This window comes from Opisthocomus hoazin, chromosome 26, assembly GCF_030867145.1.
Source record: "Opisthocomus hoazin isolate bOpiHoa1 chromosome 26, bOpiHoa1.hap1, whole genome shotgun sequence".
Lineage (NCBI taxonomy): Eukaryota > Metazoa > Chordata > Aves > Opisthocomiformes > Opisthocomidae > Opisthocomus > Opisthocomus hoazin.
In genome coordinates, this window is record NC_134439.1 from 4,355,835 (window position 1) to 4,371,346 (window position 15,512).

At 68.9% G+C, this 15,512-nt stretch overlaps 2 protein-coding genes across 5 annotated transcripts; one reads left to right on the forward strand and one right to left on the reverse strand.

Moving 5' to 3' along the window:
* The first annotated feature begins 977 nt into the window (after positions 1-977).
* SLC25A39 (solute carrier family 25 member 39) lies at positions 978-7,971 on the forward strand. 3 transcript variants are annotated; one of them, XM_075443834.1, is made up of 12 exons: positions 978-1,119; positions 3,345-3,453; positions 3,533-3,592; positions 4,204-4,248; positions 4,944-5,053; positions 5,188-5,255; positions 5,371-5,495; positions 5,678-5,851; positions 6,534-6,643; positions 6,789-6,870; positions 6,971-7,051; positions 7,133-7,971. In XM_075443834.1, the coding sequence occupies exons 2-12, from the start codon at positions 3,357-3,359 to the stop codon at positions 7,249-7,251; spliced, it is 1,071 nt and encodes a 356-aa protein (XP_075299949.1). In that variant the 5' UTR covers positions 978-1,119; positions 3,345-3,356; the 3' UTR covers positions 7,252-7,971. The 3 variants fall into 3 exon arrangements, with proteins under 3 accessions (XP_075299949.1, XP_075299947.1, XP_075299948.1); XM_075443832.1 differs by lacking the exon at positions 978-1,119 and having other exon boundaries at positions 3,165-3,453; XM_075443833.1 differs by lacking the exons at positions 978-1,119; positions 4,204-4,248 and having other exon boundaries at positions 3,165-3,453.
* A 331-nt stretch (positions 7,972-8,302) lies between these two features.
* Positions 8,303-15,250, reverse strand: RUNDC3A (RUN domain containing 3A). 2 transcript variants are annotated; one of them, XM_075443823.1, is made up of 11 exons: positions 15,104-15,250; positions 12,938-13,053; positions 12,633-12,766; positions 11,568-11,653; positions 11,347-11,436; positions 11,177-11,257; positions 10,921-11,086; positions 10,532-10,689; positions 9,587-9,724; positions 9,307-9,413; positions 8,303-9,088 (listed from the first exon to the last, which is right to left on the reverse strand). In XM_075443823.1, the coding sequence occupies exons 1-11, from the start codon at positions 15,181-15,183 to the stop codon at positions 8,946-8,948; spliced, it is 1,299 nt and encodes a 432-aa protein (XP_075299938.1). In that variant the 5' UTR covers positions 15,184-15,250; the 3' UTR covers positions 8,303-8,945. The 2 variants fall into 2 exon arrangements, with proteins under 2 accessions (XP_075299938.1, XP_075299939.1); XM_075443824.1 differs by lacking the exon at positions 9,307-9,413.
* Between the last annotated feature and the right edge of the window lie 262 nt (positions 15,251-15,512).

Consider the following 15,512-nt stretch of genomic DNA (forward strand, 5'->3'; position numbering starts at 1 on the left):
GCAGTGGGACCCCCTGCCCTGCAGCAGCCCCAGCCATTGCTGCGGCACGGGCAGAAGCTGCCTCTCCGCTCGTGGGGTGAGCTTTGGGCTGCACCAGCCACGCTGCTGCCCTTGCTCAGGCAAACCCCAAAGCCTCCGCAGCCACCTCCGCGCACGTGAGGGTCTGGGTGCTCTCACCTCGGCCGCCAGCGCTGGGAAACGTCCCCCCTCCTCCCTGGGTCATGGCACAGCCGGAGCCAGAGACCCCAAAGGAAGGGGGAGATGCTGCATGCTCGCCATGGCGGGGAGCGAGCTAACAGGCTTTGCTCCTTGTTAGCAGGTGGCAGAGCAGCACGCACCCCGGCTCCTCCAGCATGGCGAGTGTGCAAAGCCCAGTGGCCCTGGGATGGTGAGCGTGCCAGCCCCAAGGATTCCAGAACGGTGAGTGTGCAAGACACACCCCTGCCAGCATGGTGAGGGCGAGCGGGCAAGGTGCCTCTCTGCCAGCACAGCGAGTGTGCAAGGCACAACCCCCCTTCCCACATGCTGAGGGTGTGCAAGGTGCCCCTCTCCGCACACACTGAGTGTGCAAAGCCTCCAGAACAGTGAGTGTGCAAGGCACCCCCCTTCCCGCACGCTGAGGTTGAGTGTGCAAGGTGCCCCTCTCCCCACACGCTGAGTGTGGAAGGTGCCCCTCTGCCAGCAAGGTGAGGATAAGTGTGCAAGGCACCCCTCTGCCAGCGCAGCAAGTGTGCAAGACAACCCCTTCCTGCATGCTGAAGGGTGAGTGTGCAAGGTGCCCCTCTCCCCACACGCTGAGTGTGCAAGGTGCCCCTCTGCCAGCACAGCGAGTGTGCAAGGCCCCCCCCTGCCCACACGCCGAATGTGCAAGGCCCCCCCGCACGCGGACGCTGGCGCAGCCGCCGCCGCCGCCGCCCGGGCCCGGCAGGGGGCGCCGGAGGGGCCCGGGCCGCAGGGCGCATGCGCGGGCGGGCGGCCGGGCGCGGGGCGGAAGTGGTGCGCGGGCCGGCGCGCGGCGGTGGGGCGCGCGGTGCCTATGGGGCTCCTTAAAGGCGCCGCCGCCCCCCCCCCCTCCCGGTGCCGGCGGAGGGAAACGCCGCGCGTGGCTGGAATGAGCAGGTGGGGTGGGGCTCCCCGGTGACCTCCCCGTGACCCCGGACCCCCCCGCCTCAGTTTTTCCCGGTACTGGGGTTCGCGACCCCCCCCCGCCCCCCCGGGCTCCGGACCCTGTTTGGGGGGGCGCGGGGCTGCGGGGGGTGCGGGGAACAAGCAGCGAGGGGGGGCTGCAGACCCCCCGACGGGGGGTGCGAAGCCGGGGGGAGCGGCAGAACCCCAGAGAGGGGATGCAAAGCCGGGGGGGGGGGGCGCGGCCCCTGGGCTGGGGGCTGCGAGCCCGGGGGGGGTGTGGGAGTGCAGACCCCAGGTGGGGATTGCGAGCCCGGGGGGTGGGAGTGGGGGGTGCAGACCCCAGGTGGGGGTGCGAGCGCCAGGATTGGGGGGGGGGGGGGGCTGCCCCCCGTCCATGGGGGCTCCTCGGGGCAGCGGGCTCAGGCCAGGGGCCCGTGCCCCCCCGGGAGACACCGCAGCCCCCCACCTCTGCTCCCCGGGGGGACGGGCGGTCCCCCGGCCCACCCCGGGGTGAGGGGGGGGTGTTCCGGGGCTGAGCTCCCCCGGGACCTGACCCCGGGGCAGCGTGGGCAGGGGTGAAGCCCCCGGTGCCCTTCAGGCGCTGCCAAGGGCAGGGTTCGGGGGGGGGGGGGGTCCCCAGCTCCGCAGCCCCCGGCTTGGGAAGGCCGGTGGGGTCTGCCCGCAGGGTTTCGGGACGCGGACCCCCCACCAGGCCCTTCCTGCACGGGAGGAGGCCGCTGCGCTCCTCACCTCCCCCCAGTTCCTTGCTTTTCTCATCTTAACCTGGATTTGCCATTTTCCCCCTGCTTCGCACCGAGCGTCGCCGCGCTGACCCCAGCCCCGCCAGCGCTCCGGACCCAGCGGTGGGCTCTACCTCCTGATTTTGGGGGGCTGATTTTTATTCCCTGCATGGAAAAGGGAGCAGCTCCCAGCTGGGACACCACCGGGAAGCCCTCGCCGGTGCCTGCGGGGTGCTCTGCTCCCCTGCGCAGGAGCAGAGGGGCCACGTTCTGGCACGTAGAAACCAGTTCGAAGCCGTGCAGGTGTTGCAGCGCTGCGAGCGAGAGATTTTTTTTTTTTCCCCCCCTCTCGATTGCGTGAGGATTTACGCAAACGGGCTGGATCGGAGGGAAGGATCCGGCGCTGGGGCAAACACCCTGCCCGCGGCGCGGGTTGGCGACGGGCGCGTGGTCTGCGGGGCGCGTGCCAGGGCGCTGTGCCGCCTCGCTGCCGTCCCGTGACGGGACCGTGCGGGACCCGTGCCCACCCGCAGACAGCACCCAGCCCTCTCGGGAAGGGGGCCGGGCGTGCAGCTGCAGGGCAGACCCATCCCCGCGCGCTGCCTCGGGCGCCTAACGAGTCCGAAGCCTCTAATTGAGAGATTTATGGCTGCTCTGACCTTGCAAAATTGCTGAGTCAGATGGTGATGGGGAAAGTCTTTGCTTGCCCCCCCCCCCCACCCCCCCCGCATTCCCTGGCTTTAAAAAAAATAAGTGGGTTTCCAAAGTGTGCAACCCCCCCTGAATCCCAGCCGAATCCCGGCGTGGGGAGCGTTCGCAGGCTGCGGCGAGGGGTCCTGAGCGTGTACAGCGCGCTCAGGCTCGCTTCTCCGCGTCCCCCTCCCGCAGGAAGGGTGCGATGCCCCCCGCTTCCCCGGGGCAGCGATTCCAGCCCAGGGGGCCGCAGCCATGCCGAGCCTTGGGGGTGGGGAGGCATGCAGAAGGTTTTGGACGTGCAAACCCTTTCAGCCGTGCTCGCTGCAAGCTGGCACGCCCTGGGCGAGGAGGATTCCCCCCAGTGCTGGCCCTCCATGGCTGTGTTGGGCTCTGCTGCCGGGGGGGGGCTGTCGCAGCGCGTTTGGTCTTTGGACTTTGCTCCCTCCTGTCCCTTAATTTTCCAAGCGGAGGGAGGGATGAGGGAGCAGGATCGAGGCGGGGGGGGGGGCCCTAGACGGTCCCCATCTCCCCAGCGAGGCCGGGCCCACTGCCAGCAGTGGGGCCGGGGGGTGTTATCAGGGCTGGGTCCCTGTCCCCCCCGGGGCAGCACGATTACGGGGGGGCCGCGCCTGCCCTGTGCCATGCCGATAGCCCAGCCGGAGCTGGGACGCCTGGCCTTGCACCGGCGGAGCGGGGATGCCGGGGGGGCTCATCCCTGGGAAGGGACCCCCCCGGGAGCACCCCCGGCCTCGAGCATCCCCCCCTCCCTGTGTGTTGCAGGGGGCCAGTGCCATGGCCGAGGAGCTGTCGCCGAGCCCCGGCGGGGGCATCACGCCGCTGCAGCAGATGCTGGCCTCGGGGACGGGGGCCATCCTCACCTCCCTCTTCGGTGAGGCCGCGGGCAGCGGGTGGGCACCGGGGCTGGCATGGTGCAGCGTGGCTAAGGAGGGGGGGGGCTGTCATTTCAGTGACGCCGCTGGACGTGGTGAAGATCCGGCTGCAGGCCCAGAGGACCCCCTTCTCCAAAGGTAACCCTGCTTGGGGTCTCCAGGCAGCCTTCCCCCCCCGTCGGCCAGCGAGCAGCCCACATGGGTGTCTTGGCGGGCAGAGCCAGCGGCGAGGATTTCTCGGTCCGAGCGCGGGGCCGTCGCGAGGTGGCAGGTTACCATGGGCCCCTCGTCCTGACGGGCTCGGGGGGCCCTGCCGGGGAAGCCGGGCTGATGCTCGGCTCCGTCCTTCCCCCTTTGTGGCCCCGTGCTGATGCCGAGCGGGGTCGGTGCTGTGCCCGGCAGCCCCCTGCCCGCTGGTGAGCGGGGCGGAGGGGCTCAGCCTGCTCCAGCTGCCCGCTCTTACCATTGCTGCCTTTGTGTCCATCTCCACGCTGCTCCCCACGGGACAGGAGAGACCCCCTGGACTCTGCCCCCCTCCCTGCGGGGCAGTGGGCTGGGGCTGGTCCCAAGGGACAGGCTTGGTGACAATAGGGACTGCTTGGGAAGTGGCTGCGGGGTCACTCAGCCCCCTCGCCCACGGAGCTCTCTCACTGCCTGGCTTGGAGCTGTAGCACACGCGTGTGCCCCAGCCCGGGGAGGTGGCACGTCCCTCGTGTCGTCGCTCAGCCTGTCCCCGTTGTGTGTTTCAGCGTTGCCAGCACGGTCTGTGCCCTGGGGCGCTCAGCACACCACATGTGAGTACGCCCGGGGGCTCCAGCAGCTCCCGCTGCCAGCGGCTTCGCTTTCCCGAGCCTTGCCCCCAGCTCTCCTCCCCGCTGGTGGCAGCTGGGAGGACATCCCGCCCCGATGTGGGGGCTGCCATCGTCCCTGGTCCCACGGCTGCTCCTGCAGCCCCGCTTTGGGGCTGGCCGTGCCATGTCCCCGCTGGGCCCTTGCACGGGGGGTCTGCTGGGGGCCCATTGTGCAACAGGCCTGGCTGCCTGCAGTCCCCCTGACCTTGTGTTGTCACTACATCAAAGTCCCCTTGGATCTCCGCCACCCCGCTTGCTCCCTGCTGCCCGGCATCCCCACGCCAGGCCCGAGAGCACGGTGGAGAGGCCGTGCCGTCTCCCTGTGATGGCATCCCCACCGTGCCCGGGCAGCGGGGCTGGCACCGCACGAGGCACAAACCTCTCCTGCCGCTGGCAACGGCTCCTGCAGTGCCCTGTCCCCATGGGGGGGGCTGCATGCCCCCTGCCCGGTGGGTCTGGCTGTGGTCAGACCCTCACTGGGGGGTTATCCCTCCTCCTGGCTGGCCCCCACCAGGCTGGGTGTTGAGGGTTTGGCTCTCTCCTGGGAGAGACGACGGCTTTGGGGATGCAATGGGCTGGGCACGGGGCGCAGGGGAAGGGTCTCCTGTCTAACAGCAACGCTGTCACCTCCTCCCCAGGGAAGTGTTTCCTCTACTGCAACGGGCTCATGGACCACCTGTATGTCTGCCAGAATGGCAACGGCTGCACTGCCTGGTACAAGGCCCCCACCCGCTTCACCGGCACGCTGGTAGGGGCTGCGGGCACAGGCAGGGTGGGCAGGGGCCTCCCTGTCCCAGAGAGGGGGTCGGGGTGTTTGCTGGGGGGGGTGCTTGCCCGTCTCCCCCCTCTAACCCCTCTCCTGGTGCTCCACTCTCTCCCCAGGACGCCTTCGTGAAGATCACGCGCCATGAGGGCATCAGGTCTCTGTGGAGCGGCTTGCCCCCCACCCTGTGAGTTGGGACTTTGGGTGCTAATGCCTGCCTGGGCACAGGGCCACCCACCCCAAGCCTCCTGCCAGCCCCTGGGGAGGGCACGCGTGCCCCTCACACCCCTCCTCCTCGGCAGGGTCATGGCTGTGCCAGCCACCGTCATTTATTTCACCACCTACGACCAGCTCCGGGACTACCTGTGCGCTCGGACGGGGAGCCGGGGGCACCACATCCCCTTGCTGGCTGGAGCCCTCGCCAGGCGTGAGTACCCCTCCTCTCCGGGGGTCCCACTGCGCCCACCCTGTGTCCTTGCAGGAGAGCGCAGCGGGTCTCTCAGCTGTTGGTGCCCGCGTTCGGCACCTGGCTCTCCCGGTGCTCTGATGGCTCCAGGCCGGCAGCCGGAGCGGACGGGGCTGATGCCCGCTGTTCCCCCCCCATTGCAGTGGGTGCCGTGACGGTCATCAGCCCCTTGGAGCTCATCCGCACCAAGATGCAGTCCCGGCAGCTCAGCTACCGGGAGCTGGGCGTCTGCATCCAGTCGGCGGTGGCTCAGGACGGCTGGCTGTCCCTCTGGAGGGGCTGGGGACCCACTGTGCTGCGAGACGTCCCCTTCTCGGGTACGGCCGGCGGGGTGCGGGGCGAGCGGTGGCACTGGGAGGTGGGGGGGGTGAGGGCAGGGCAGCGCTGCGTGTGGGGAGGGGGGAGCTAGTGAGGCCCCATCTGCAGTGCTGCGTCCAGTGCTGGGCTCCCCACTTCAAGAAAGATGAGGAGCTACTGGAGAGAGTCCAGCGGAGGGCTGCGAGGATGAGGAGGGGACTGGAGCATCTCTCCTACGAGGAGAGGCTGAGGGAGCTGGGCTTGTTCAGCCTGGAGAAGAGAAGGCTGAGAGGGGACCTTATAAATCTTATAAATATCTCAAGGGTGGGTGTCAGGAGGACGGGGCCAGGCTCTGTTCAGTGGTGCCCAGTGACAGGACAAGGGGCAACGGGCACAAACTGAAGCAGAGGAAGCTCCAGCTGAACCCGAGGAAGAACTTCTTCCCTCTGAGGGTGACAGAGCCCTGACCCAGGCTGCCCGGGGAGGCTGTGGAGTCTCCTTCTCTGGAGATATTCCAGCCCCACCTGGACGCGGTGCTGTGCAGCCTGCTCTGGGTGACCCTGCTTGGGCAGGGGGTTGGGCTGGGTGACCCACAGAGGTCCCTGCCAACCCCAAACATTCTCTGTGATTATCTGTGACTCTGTGAGCTTGGCGTGGCCGGGGTGCCTCGTCGTAGCACTGGTGTTTCTCCTCTCCTCCCAGCTCTCTACTGGTTTAACTATGAGCTGGTGAAGCAGTGGCTCTGCAGGCAGGCCCGGCTTGATGAGGCCACGTTCATGATCAGCTTTGCATCTGGGGCCATCTCTGGGACGGTGAGTTTGGGGCCCTGGGGTCTGCACCCTGCAGGGGGGGTTCACTCAGCCGTGAGCGGAGGGAATGGCCCCCCCGGGGAGTGAGGGACGGCGCTGGGAGGTGACAGCAAGGTCCCAGCTCACTGCCCGGCTGCTGGCCCTGCAGGTGGCTGCAGTGCTGACGCTGCCCTTTGATGTGGTGAAGACCCAGCGGCAGATCGAGCTGGGAGACAGCGAGGTGCACCCAGGTGAGGAGCCAGGCTGGGGGCGAGTGCCTGGGGGGCAACCAGGACTCTGCTGCGGTACGTGGGCATCCCTGGACCCTCACCCACTCCCCTCTCCCCGCAGTCGCAGCCTCCAAGCCTTCCTCCACGTGGCTCCTCATGCGACGCATCCGCGCCGAGTCTGGCACCCGGGGGCTGTTTGCAGGTAAGGACGTGCCCCCCGCCCCGGGCTGGGGTTCAGGGGTGCCTGGGGGTCACCGAGGGGCTGATGGGACTGTCCCTGCAGGCTTCCTGCCCCGTGTCATTAAGGTGGCACCCGCCTGCGCCATCATGATCAGCACCTACGAATTCGGCAAGACCTTCTTCCAGAAGCTGAACCAGGAGCGGCGGCTGCCTGGGTTGTGAGCGGGCGCTGGGGCAGGGCGGGATGCGGCCGGGGCCCCGGGGAACGCCGCCGGCCCCGCTCCCGGTGAGCCCCCCGGGAGCAGCCACCCACACCCGGCCGTGCGCAGCCCCAGCGCCTTCGTGCCTGCTCTGCCTGCCTGAGCGCGGAGGCAAGGCCAGCCCGGCCCCGCTCTCCAGCCCCAGCCACGCTGGGGACATCTGTGCCTGCTGCTGTGACACTGGGGGGGACGGGGAGTCCCCCCCGCTCATCCCTTGAGGCTGGACAGATGCTGCTGCTGGATTCACGGATGCTCGGGCGAGGACGGGGTGCCCCGGGACACTCGGCAGGGCAGGAGATGGGAGCTGGGGCTCTGTCGAGGACCAAAGCCTCGGGGGCTTCTCTGCCTGCCCGGACCCCCAGCCCCGCTCCGGCCTGGGCTCTGCCCCTCCGCGCCGTCACTCACGCACAGCAGCCCCTCGCCGGCTCTGCACGCCGTGGGGACACGTCAGGACCTGCCTCCGGACCTCTCCTCCCTGTCCCTGTCCCCTGGCAGACCCCGGGCTCGGACCCTGGGTGGGGACAGACCTCGCTGCTGCTCCGGGGGGGGCTGGCAGCCATGCTGGCAACCTCTGCCCGTGCCCCGTCCCCTCACCGCGAGGGCCTTCCCGAGCTCCCCCCGGGACTCGAGGGGGGAATTCCTCTTATTTTCTTAAATAAAAGAGAATACTATTTCTCTCTTAGGGGAAAGATGTCTTCCCTGCTCCCTGCCTGCTGGGGCTGTGGAAGGCGTCCCCGTGGGTGACAGCCCTGTCCCTGCCACGTGGACACGGTGCTGTCATCCACCAGGTCCTTGCTGGGCTTTTACTGGGGGTGAGGAGACCCCTGGCCCTCCCTGCTCCCCCCTCTGTTGATGGGGCAGGGGGTGCCCTGTCCTCGGGTGACCTGCTGTGGCCCAGAGCTGCTCCCTGGGACCCCCCCAGCATCCCTGCCTGGGCCAGGACCTTGTGGCGGGGGGCACGGGGGGGTCTTTTCCCCACTTTCCCTCTCCCAGTTGGGGGGAGCTCGCGGAGGCGGGCTCGGCTTGCTGCGTTTATTGATTTCTTTTGCTCCAACAAGGCAGATGGGGCTGAATTAAAAACCAAAATCACCCAAAACAACCCGAAACCTGGGAGAGGATGGGAAGGGAAGGAGGGGGGCTGCTGCAAGGAGACATTGGTGGTCCCCAAAGGCAGGGACAGGCTGGCCCCCCTGTGGGGCCAGGGCTGGGGGGTCTGGGTACCAGAGGCAGGCGAAGCCCGGGGGGGCACCTGGAGACAGAGCCGTGCCCCTGGGCTGAGCGGGATGGACACTGGGGATCTGCTCGGACCCTGGCCCCTGGGGGGCTTTGGCCCTGAACCCTCCCCCCATCTTCCCCCGAGCAGCATCCCCCCACGCCACAGTTTGTGCGTCCACCCCCCATCCCCATCTCGCGTGGGTCCCAGTCCGGCATCCCCCGTCCCCACGGGTCCGTGTCTCCAGCCAGGGACCGGGCTGGGGCTCCGAGCTGCAGCCAGGGTGTCAAGATGGGGAGGGGGACGCCTGTCCCCAGCCTCCCTGGTGGGTTTGGCGAGTCCCTCGTCGGTGCCAAGACGGCGAGGAGGGGGACGAGGTCAGTCCTCTGCCGCGACGCTGGGCCGGGCGGCCGAGCCGGGGGGCGGCGAGGGGGTCGGGGGTCTCAGCTGGGGCTGCGGGTCGGGCTGGCTTCGGTGCTGTCGCTCACCAGGCACTCGTTGGACTTGAGGCTGGCCAGGGACTTGCAGCTGGGCAGGGAGGCCAGGGAGCCGCAGAGCCCCAGCATGGAGGGCGTGGGGTCCTTCCCTGCGGGCACAGAGCGGGGCACGGCGTCGCGGGGGGCTGCGGCCTCGCACCCCAGCCCTGCCGCGGGGGGACAGCGACGGGGACCACCTCTCTGGGAGGGGACCTGGGTGGCCTTGTGCTGGTGGGACAGCATCCCCGGCATGGGGAAGGGACTGCTGGGGGGGTCCAGACGCCTGGGTGCGTGTTGGGGGGGCGTGGGGTGGGGGTGGGGGTCTTACCCAAGGGCCCCCAGGGCTCGCCTTCGCGCTTGCCCTCGCCCAGGCGCTGGGAGTCGGAGCTGAGGCTGTTCTCGGCCGAGAGCTGGTCGGTGCTCATGAAGCTGTGCCTGCGGAGGGACGGCGCTGAGCCCCCCCACGCTGCGACCCCCAGGCCGGGACAGCCCTGCCAGCCGGGGACAGCCCTTCTCCCCGTCCCCTGCCCGGGGCAGACCCCCCCCCCGGGGCTGGATGGGGTGCTGGGCGCGGGTCGGGGCGGCTCGGCCCCCGCCGGGGGGGTTACCTCCTGTAGAGCTTGCCGTCCGAGCCGCTCTCGTTGCCGTTGAGGGTCCCCAGCGAGGGCCACTGGTTCACTAAGGGTGTCACCATCTCCTTGGAGAGCTGGGCCAGCTGCGGGTTCTCGCAGGGGATCAGCCCCGTCCTGTGGCAAAGGTGGGTGCTCAGTGCCCGGCACAGCCGCGAGCGCCGGGGACCTGCCGGGCGATGCAGCCCGTGGGGCGTATGGGGACACTGGGGACCCACCACGTCCCACTGGGCACATGGGGCTCCTGGGTACTGGGATCTGCCACCCATCACATGCCATGGGGTGTGTGGGGACATTGGGGACCCATCGCGTCCCACTGGGCATGTGGGGCTCCTGGGTACCGGGGTCTGCCACCTGTCACATCCCGTGGGGTGTATGGGGACACCGGGGACCCACCGCGTCCCACAGGACACCTGGGGCTCCTGGGTACCAGGATCTGCCACCCATCACATCCCGTGGGGCACAGGGGACACCGGGGACTCACCGTGTCCCACTGGGCACGTGGGGCTCCTGGGTACTGGGGGTCGGCCACCCATCACATCCCGTGGGGCACAGGGGACACCGGGGACTCACCGTGTCCCACTGGGCACGTGGGGCTCCTGGGTACTGGGGGTCGGCCACCCATCACATCCCCTGGGGCGTATGGGGACACCGGGGACCCACCGCGTCCCACTGGGCACGTGGGGCTCCTGGGTACCAGGCATCTGCCACCCATCACATCCCATGGTGCACAGGGGACACCAAGGTCCCACGGTGTCCCACTGGGCACACTGGGCACCCAGGCACTGGATACCCACCACCCCTCACACCCCACAGGGCACACGGGGTGCCAGGCACCACTCACCCAGCCCCTCGGGGTCGGTGGGGTGTTGGGGACCCCCCACCCACCCAGAGCCCATGGAGCGGCGGCCGGTCCCCACTCACAGCTGCTCCTGCAGCTCCAGGATGACGCCCTCCAGCTCCCTCTTCTCCAGCTGGTTCTGCACCATCACCTCCTCCAGGCGCAGCTTCAGCCGCTTGTTCTCCGCCTCCAGGTCCTTCAGCTGCGACTCCCGCAGCCGCACCAGCTCCTCCAGGTACCCCTGCGCAAGGCCGCCATCAGCAGCACCATCGGACCCCCCCCCATCGGACCCCCCCACATCCCCAGGGCCACCCAGGGTGACAAGGAGAGGGCTGAGTCACCGCGGCAGTGGGACCGAGGGCTGTGGGTACCACCAGGCTGCAGGAGCGTGGAGGGCAACAGGAGGATGCTCTGGGCTGGAGCATCCCGGGGGAGGGGGGTACCTGGCTGGCCCCATCCTGGCTCCTGGTACCTTTTGGGCGTAAACGATGCGAAATTTCTGCTCCATCTTGCGCCACTTGTTGTACCAGCTGTCCTCGTCGGTGACCAGGGGCAGGTAGGGGTGCTCGGGGGAGCTGTCCTCACTCGTGCTGCTCTCCACGCTGCCCCGCTCCTCCTCCTCGCTCAGGTAATCGTAGCTGGGGGGTACGGGGGCTCAGTGGGGACGGCATCGCGCCGGGGGAGAGGCGGTGGGGTCCCCACCCCAGGGAGGGCACCGCGGCTCTTACCTCTGCGTGAACTTCAGGTAGGGCGTGTAGTCGATGACCACCGGCGTTTTCCCGTCCATCACCTCACCCTTCAGGCAGAAGCTGAGCGGTGGGAGAAGGAGCAGCGGGTCAGCGGCGGGGGGCACGGTCGGGGCAGGGGGTCCGCGTCCCACCGCGCCGCCCGCCCCTACCTGAAGTCGATGGCGCTGAGCCCGATGAGCATCCCCGTGAGCACCGTGGACTCCTCCCGCAGCATGATGGCCCCGTCGTCGTAAAACCGCCTGCGGGGAAAACAGCGTGGCTGCGCGTGCACCCGCCGGCACCCCGAAACGCGGCGCGGTGCCCGCCCGGCGCGGTGCCGGGGCGGCGCGGCGTGCGCGTGGCCGTGGCCGCCGTGCCACGGGCTGCTCACCTGGTGGTCCGTGTGTCCCGCAGGGCCGTGGAGATGTACTCGGACATGCGCTTCTCCATCAGTGCCACGCGGATCCAGGCCCGGCCCTGCAAGGCATCGCAAGGCCCTGAGGACGGGGCCACCCCCCAGCTGCCCCCCTGCACCCGGGCTCTGGGTACCGGCGGTGGGTGGTCCCCACCCGGGAGCTGCTTTCCGTGCCGTTATCCGCCCGTGGGGTCCCACAGCTCCTGTTTCGCCCCAGTGTCCCTGTGGGGTCCTATGGGGTGAGGTGGGGCTGCAGGAGGGCAGGGTGGAGGGGATGGGAACAGGCATAGGATGGGGATGGGGATGGGATGGGATGGGGATGGGGATGGGGATGGGGATGGGGATGGGGATGGGGATGGGGATGGAGGTGGGGATGGGAACAGGCGTGGGATGGGGATGAAATGGGGATGGGGATGGGGATGGGGATGGGGATGGAGATGGAGATGGTGATGGAGGTGGCATGTGGATGGGATGGAAATGAGATGGGATGGGATGGGATGGAGAAGGATGGGGATGGGATCAGACAGGGATGGAGAAGGATGGGGATTCAATGGGGATAAGGATGGGGATGGGATGGACATGGGGATGGGGACGGGAATGAGATGCGATGGGATGCGGAGGGATGCGGATGGCGATGGGATGGGATGGAGATGGAATGGGATGGGATGGAGATGGGGTTGGGATGGAGATGGGATGGGATGGGGATGGAGATGGAATGAAATGGGATGGAGATGGGGATGGGGAGGAGATGGGATGGGATGGGATGGGATGGGATGGGATGGGATGGGATGGGATGAGATGGGATGGGATGGAGATGGGGATGAGGATGAGGATGGAGATGGGAGGGAGATGGGGATGGGAGGGGCACAGGGATGGGGAGAGACAGAGATGGGGATGAAGATGGGGAGGGGTTGGGGACAGGGATAGGGATGCGTCCATGTGCCAGGGACGGGGTGTGAATGGAATCAGAGGCAGGAACAGAAACGGGGACAAGGACAGGGACTGAGACAGAGACAGGGCTGGGGCTGGCACCTTCCTGACCTTGGCCCTGGAGGTGCTGATGTTCTCCATGTTCTCGATGCTGCTGACACAGTTGTTGGGGACCTTGCTGCAGGCCAGGCGGATGTAGTCCCAAAACCCACGCTGCCCATCCGAGCTGAACCAGCTGACGGGGCCTGCGGGGACCGAGGGGCCGCGGTCGGGGGCTGCTGTGCCACAGCCCGGACACGCTCCCTGGTGCCAGCACACGCGCGTGCACCCATCCCCACCCGCCACGCAGCACGGGGACGGGGACAGGGACACACCAGAGGCTGCTCGGGCGCCCGGCCCCGCAGAGCCACCGTTACCTTTAAAGCGGTGGCTGAGGATCTGCTCGAGGATGGCGGCAAAGTTGACGAACTCCTCGGAGGAGTCGTCGATGGGCTCCGCCGTGTATTTCTCCAGCAGGGTCTTCACCGAGAACCTGGCGGGGGGGGGGGACAGGGGTCACAGGTTGAAGGGGACGGGCACCCAGCACGTGTTAATTTTTGGCAACGGAGCAAAACGCTTTTGCAGATGTCGGCTTTCGAGCCCGGCAGCGGGAAGAGGGCGGCGGGCTGAGCCGTGGGCTGTGGCTCGCTGACCCCCCGTGTCCCCGGGGACCCCACCGGGACGGCCGCCGCTCCCCCGCCGTGCGAGTGGCCAGGAAGGGCGAACAAAGGCCCCCTTCCTCCCCGGCCGTGTGCGGGCGGTGATGGCTTCCCCTTCCGCCCGGCCGCTCGTGCTCGGCGGGGAGCGATGCCGAAGCCGCGAAACCTGCTGAGCCCGGCAGGACGGCGGGGGACGGGCAGGTGTTTGCATGGGGGGGGGGATCGCCCCATCTGTGGGTCACGGCCCCACGTGGGGAGGGTGAGACTGGGGATCCCCGCGATGGCAGGTGAAGGGTGCCTTGTCGTGACTGTGGGGTCTGGAGGTGCCTCGTGGCACGGCAGTGAGGTCTGGAGACATCCCGGTGTCAGGATGGGGGGTCTGTGGGTGCTCCATGCCATGGCAAGGAGCCCTGGGGGTCCCCATGTCATGACAGTGGGATCTGCAGGTGCCCCATGACAATGACAAGGAGCCATGGAGGGTCTCGATGTCATGACAGAGGGTCTGGAGGTGCCTTGTGCCATGGCAAGGAGCCCTGGGTGTCCCCATTTCATGACACTGGGATCTGGAGGTGCCCCATGCTACAGCAAGGAGCCCTGGAGGTCCCCATGTCATGACAGAGGGGTCTGGAGGTGCCCCATGACATGAGAAGGAGCCGTGGAGAGTCTCAATGTCATGACAGCAGGGTCTGGAAGAGCCCTGTACCATGGCCAGGAGTCCTGGGGGTCCGCATATGGTTACAGCGGGGTCTGGAGTGCCCTGTGCCCTGACAAGGAGCCCTGGGGGTCCCCGTGTCATGACAGAGGGGTCTGGAGGTGCCCCATGCCATGGCAAGGAGCCGTGGAGGGTCCCGATGTCATGATAGTGGGATCTGGAGGTGCCCTGACAAGGAGCCCTGGGGATCCCTGTGCCATGACAGAGGGGTCTGCAGGTGCCCCATGCCATGGCAAGGAGCCCCGGCATCCCCCAGGCCCCAGCAGTAGGATCTGGGGGTCCCTGGCAGAGTGACCCCAAGCCTCGGTGCCCCCCACATCCCCCCCCAGCCCCGGGGCCAGGCTCTGGTCACAGCCCAGCACCAGCAGCCCCTCACCCGGGGCCGGGGGGGGATCACCCACGCACGGGGGCTGCGGACCAGGCAGGGACCACCCGTCCCACGGCTCCTGTTACCCCCCCCCGCCCCATCCCTGTTCCCCCCCCCCGCCCTGGTCCAGCCGGGCGTCACCATGACAACCCTCATCCTCCATCCCTGCCGCCTCCATCCCTCCATCCCCGGAGCGGGGCCCTGACGTCACTTCCTGGGCCCCTCGCCCGCAGGGGGGACCCCGGCCCCAGCCCCCCCCGGGCCCCGCCGCCCCCAGCCCTCCCTCACCTGCCTCCCTGCATCACCCCCCCCCCCCCCCGCCCGCCCCGCCCGCCCCCATCCCCGGCACCGGGAGCCTCCATGTTGTCGTTGTGGCACCGGACCCCCCATCGCCCCCCAGGAGCCACCCCCCCAGGCCCCCCCGCCCCGGCTCCACCGCCCACAACCCCGCAACCCCCCACCCCCCCTTTCCCCGTATCCCCATCCTCCTCCTCTTCCTCCCCCATCCTCCTCTTCCTCCCCCATCCTCCTCTCCCTCCCCCCATCCTCCTCTCCCTCCCCCCTCCCCAAACCCCAATTCCCCCCCCCAAAAGCGACTGCAGCAACAGCAACCCCCCCCACTCCCAGGGTGAAAAGCCCACTTAAGGGTGGGGGGACCCCCCCCCACAGCCTTCCTGCCCACCATCCTCCCCCCCTCCCCGCCATCCCCAGCAGCGCCGGTCCTCTCTCTCCCCCCTCTCCCCACCTCGCACCCCCCGTCTCCTGTTTCGGGGGCCCCCCCCCGCCCCGCCAGGCCAGCCCCCACCTGCAGACGGTGATGAGGTTCTTCCTCTCCACGGCGATGTTGCGGGAGGAGGCTTTCTTCGCCGGCAGCCCCAGAGCCATGGCAGCCGGCGGGCAGCTCGCCGCCGGGGCCACGGGCGATGCCCCTTCTCCCGTGGGCTTCCCCCCACCCCCCCGCAACCCCCCCCCCAGCACCGCGCAGGCTTTGCCCGCGCTAACGGGGCCGTGCGCCGCCCCCCCCTCCAAAAAAAAAACCACCAGGGATGCGGGGCCTGGTCCCCTCCCCGCCTCCCGCCCCCCCCCCCCCCCCGAGGCTCTCTCTTGGGATGGGGGGAATGAAGGGGGGTGGAGTGGGGTCCCCGGAGTGGGGGGGCTCCTCCCTGCGGGGTCCGGCCCCTCGCCGTGACGTCCCACCCGTGGGGACCCCGTGG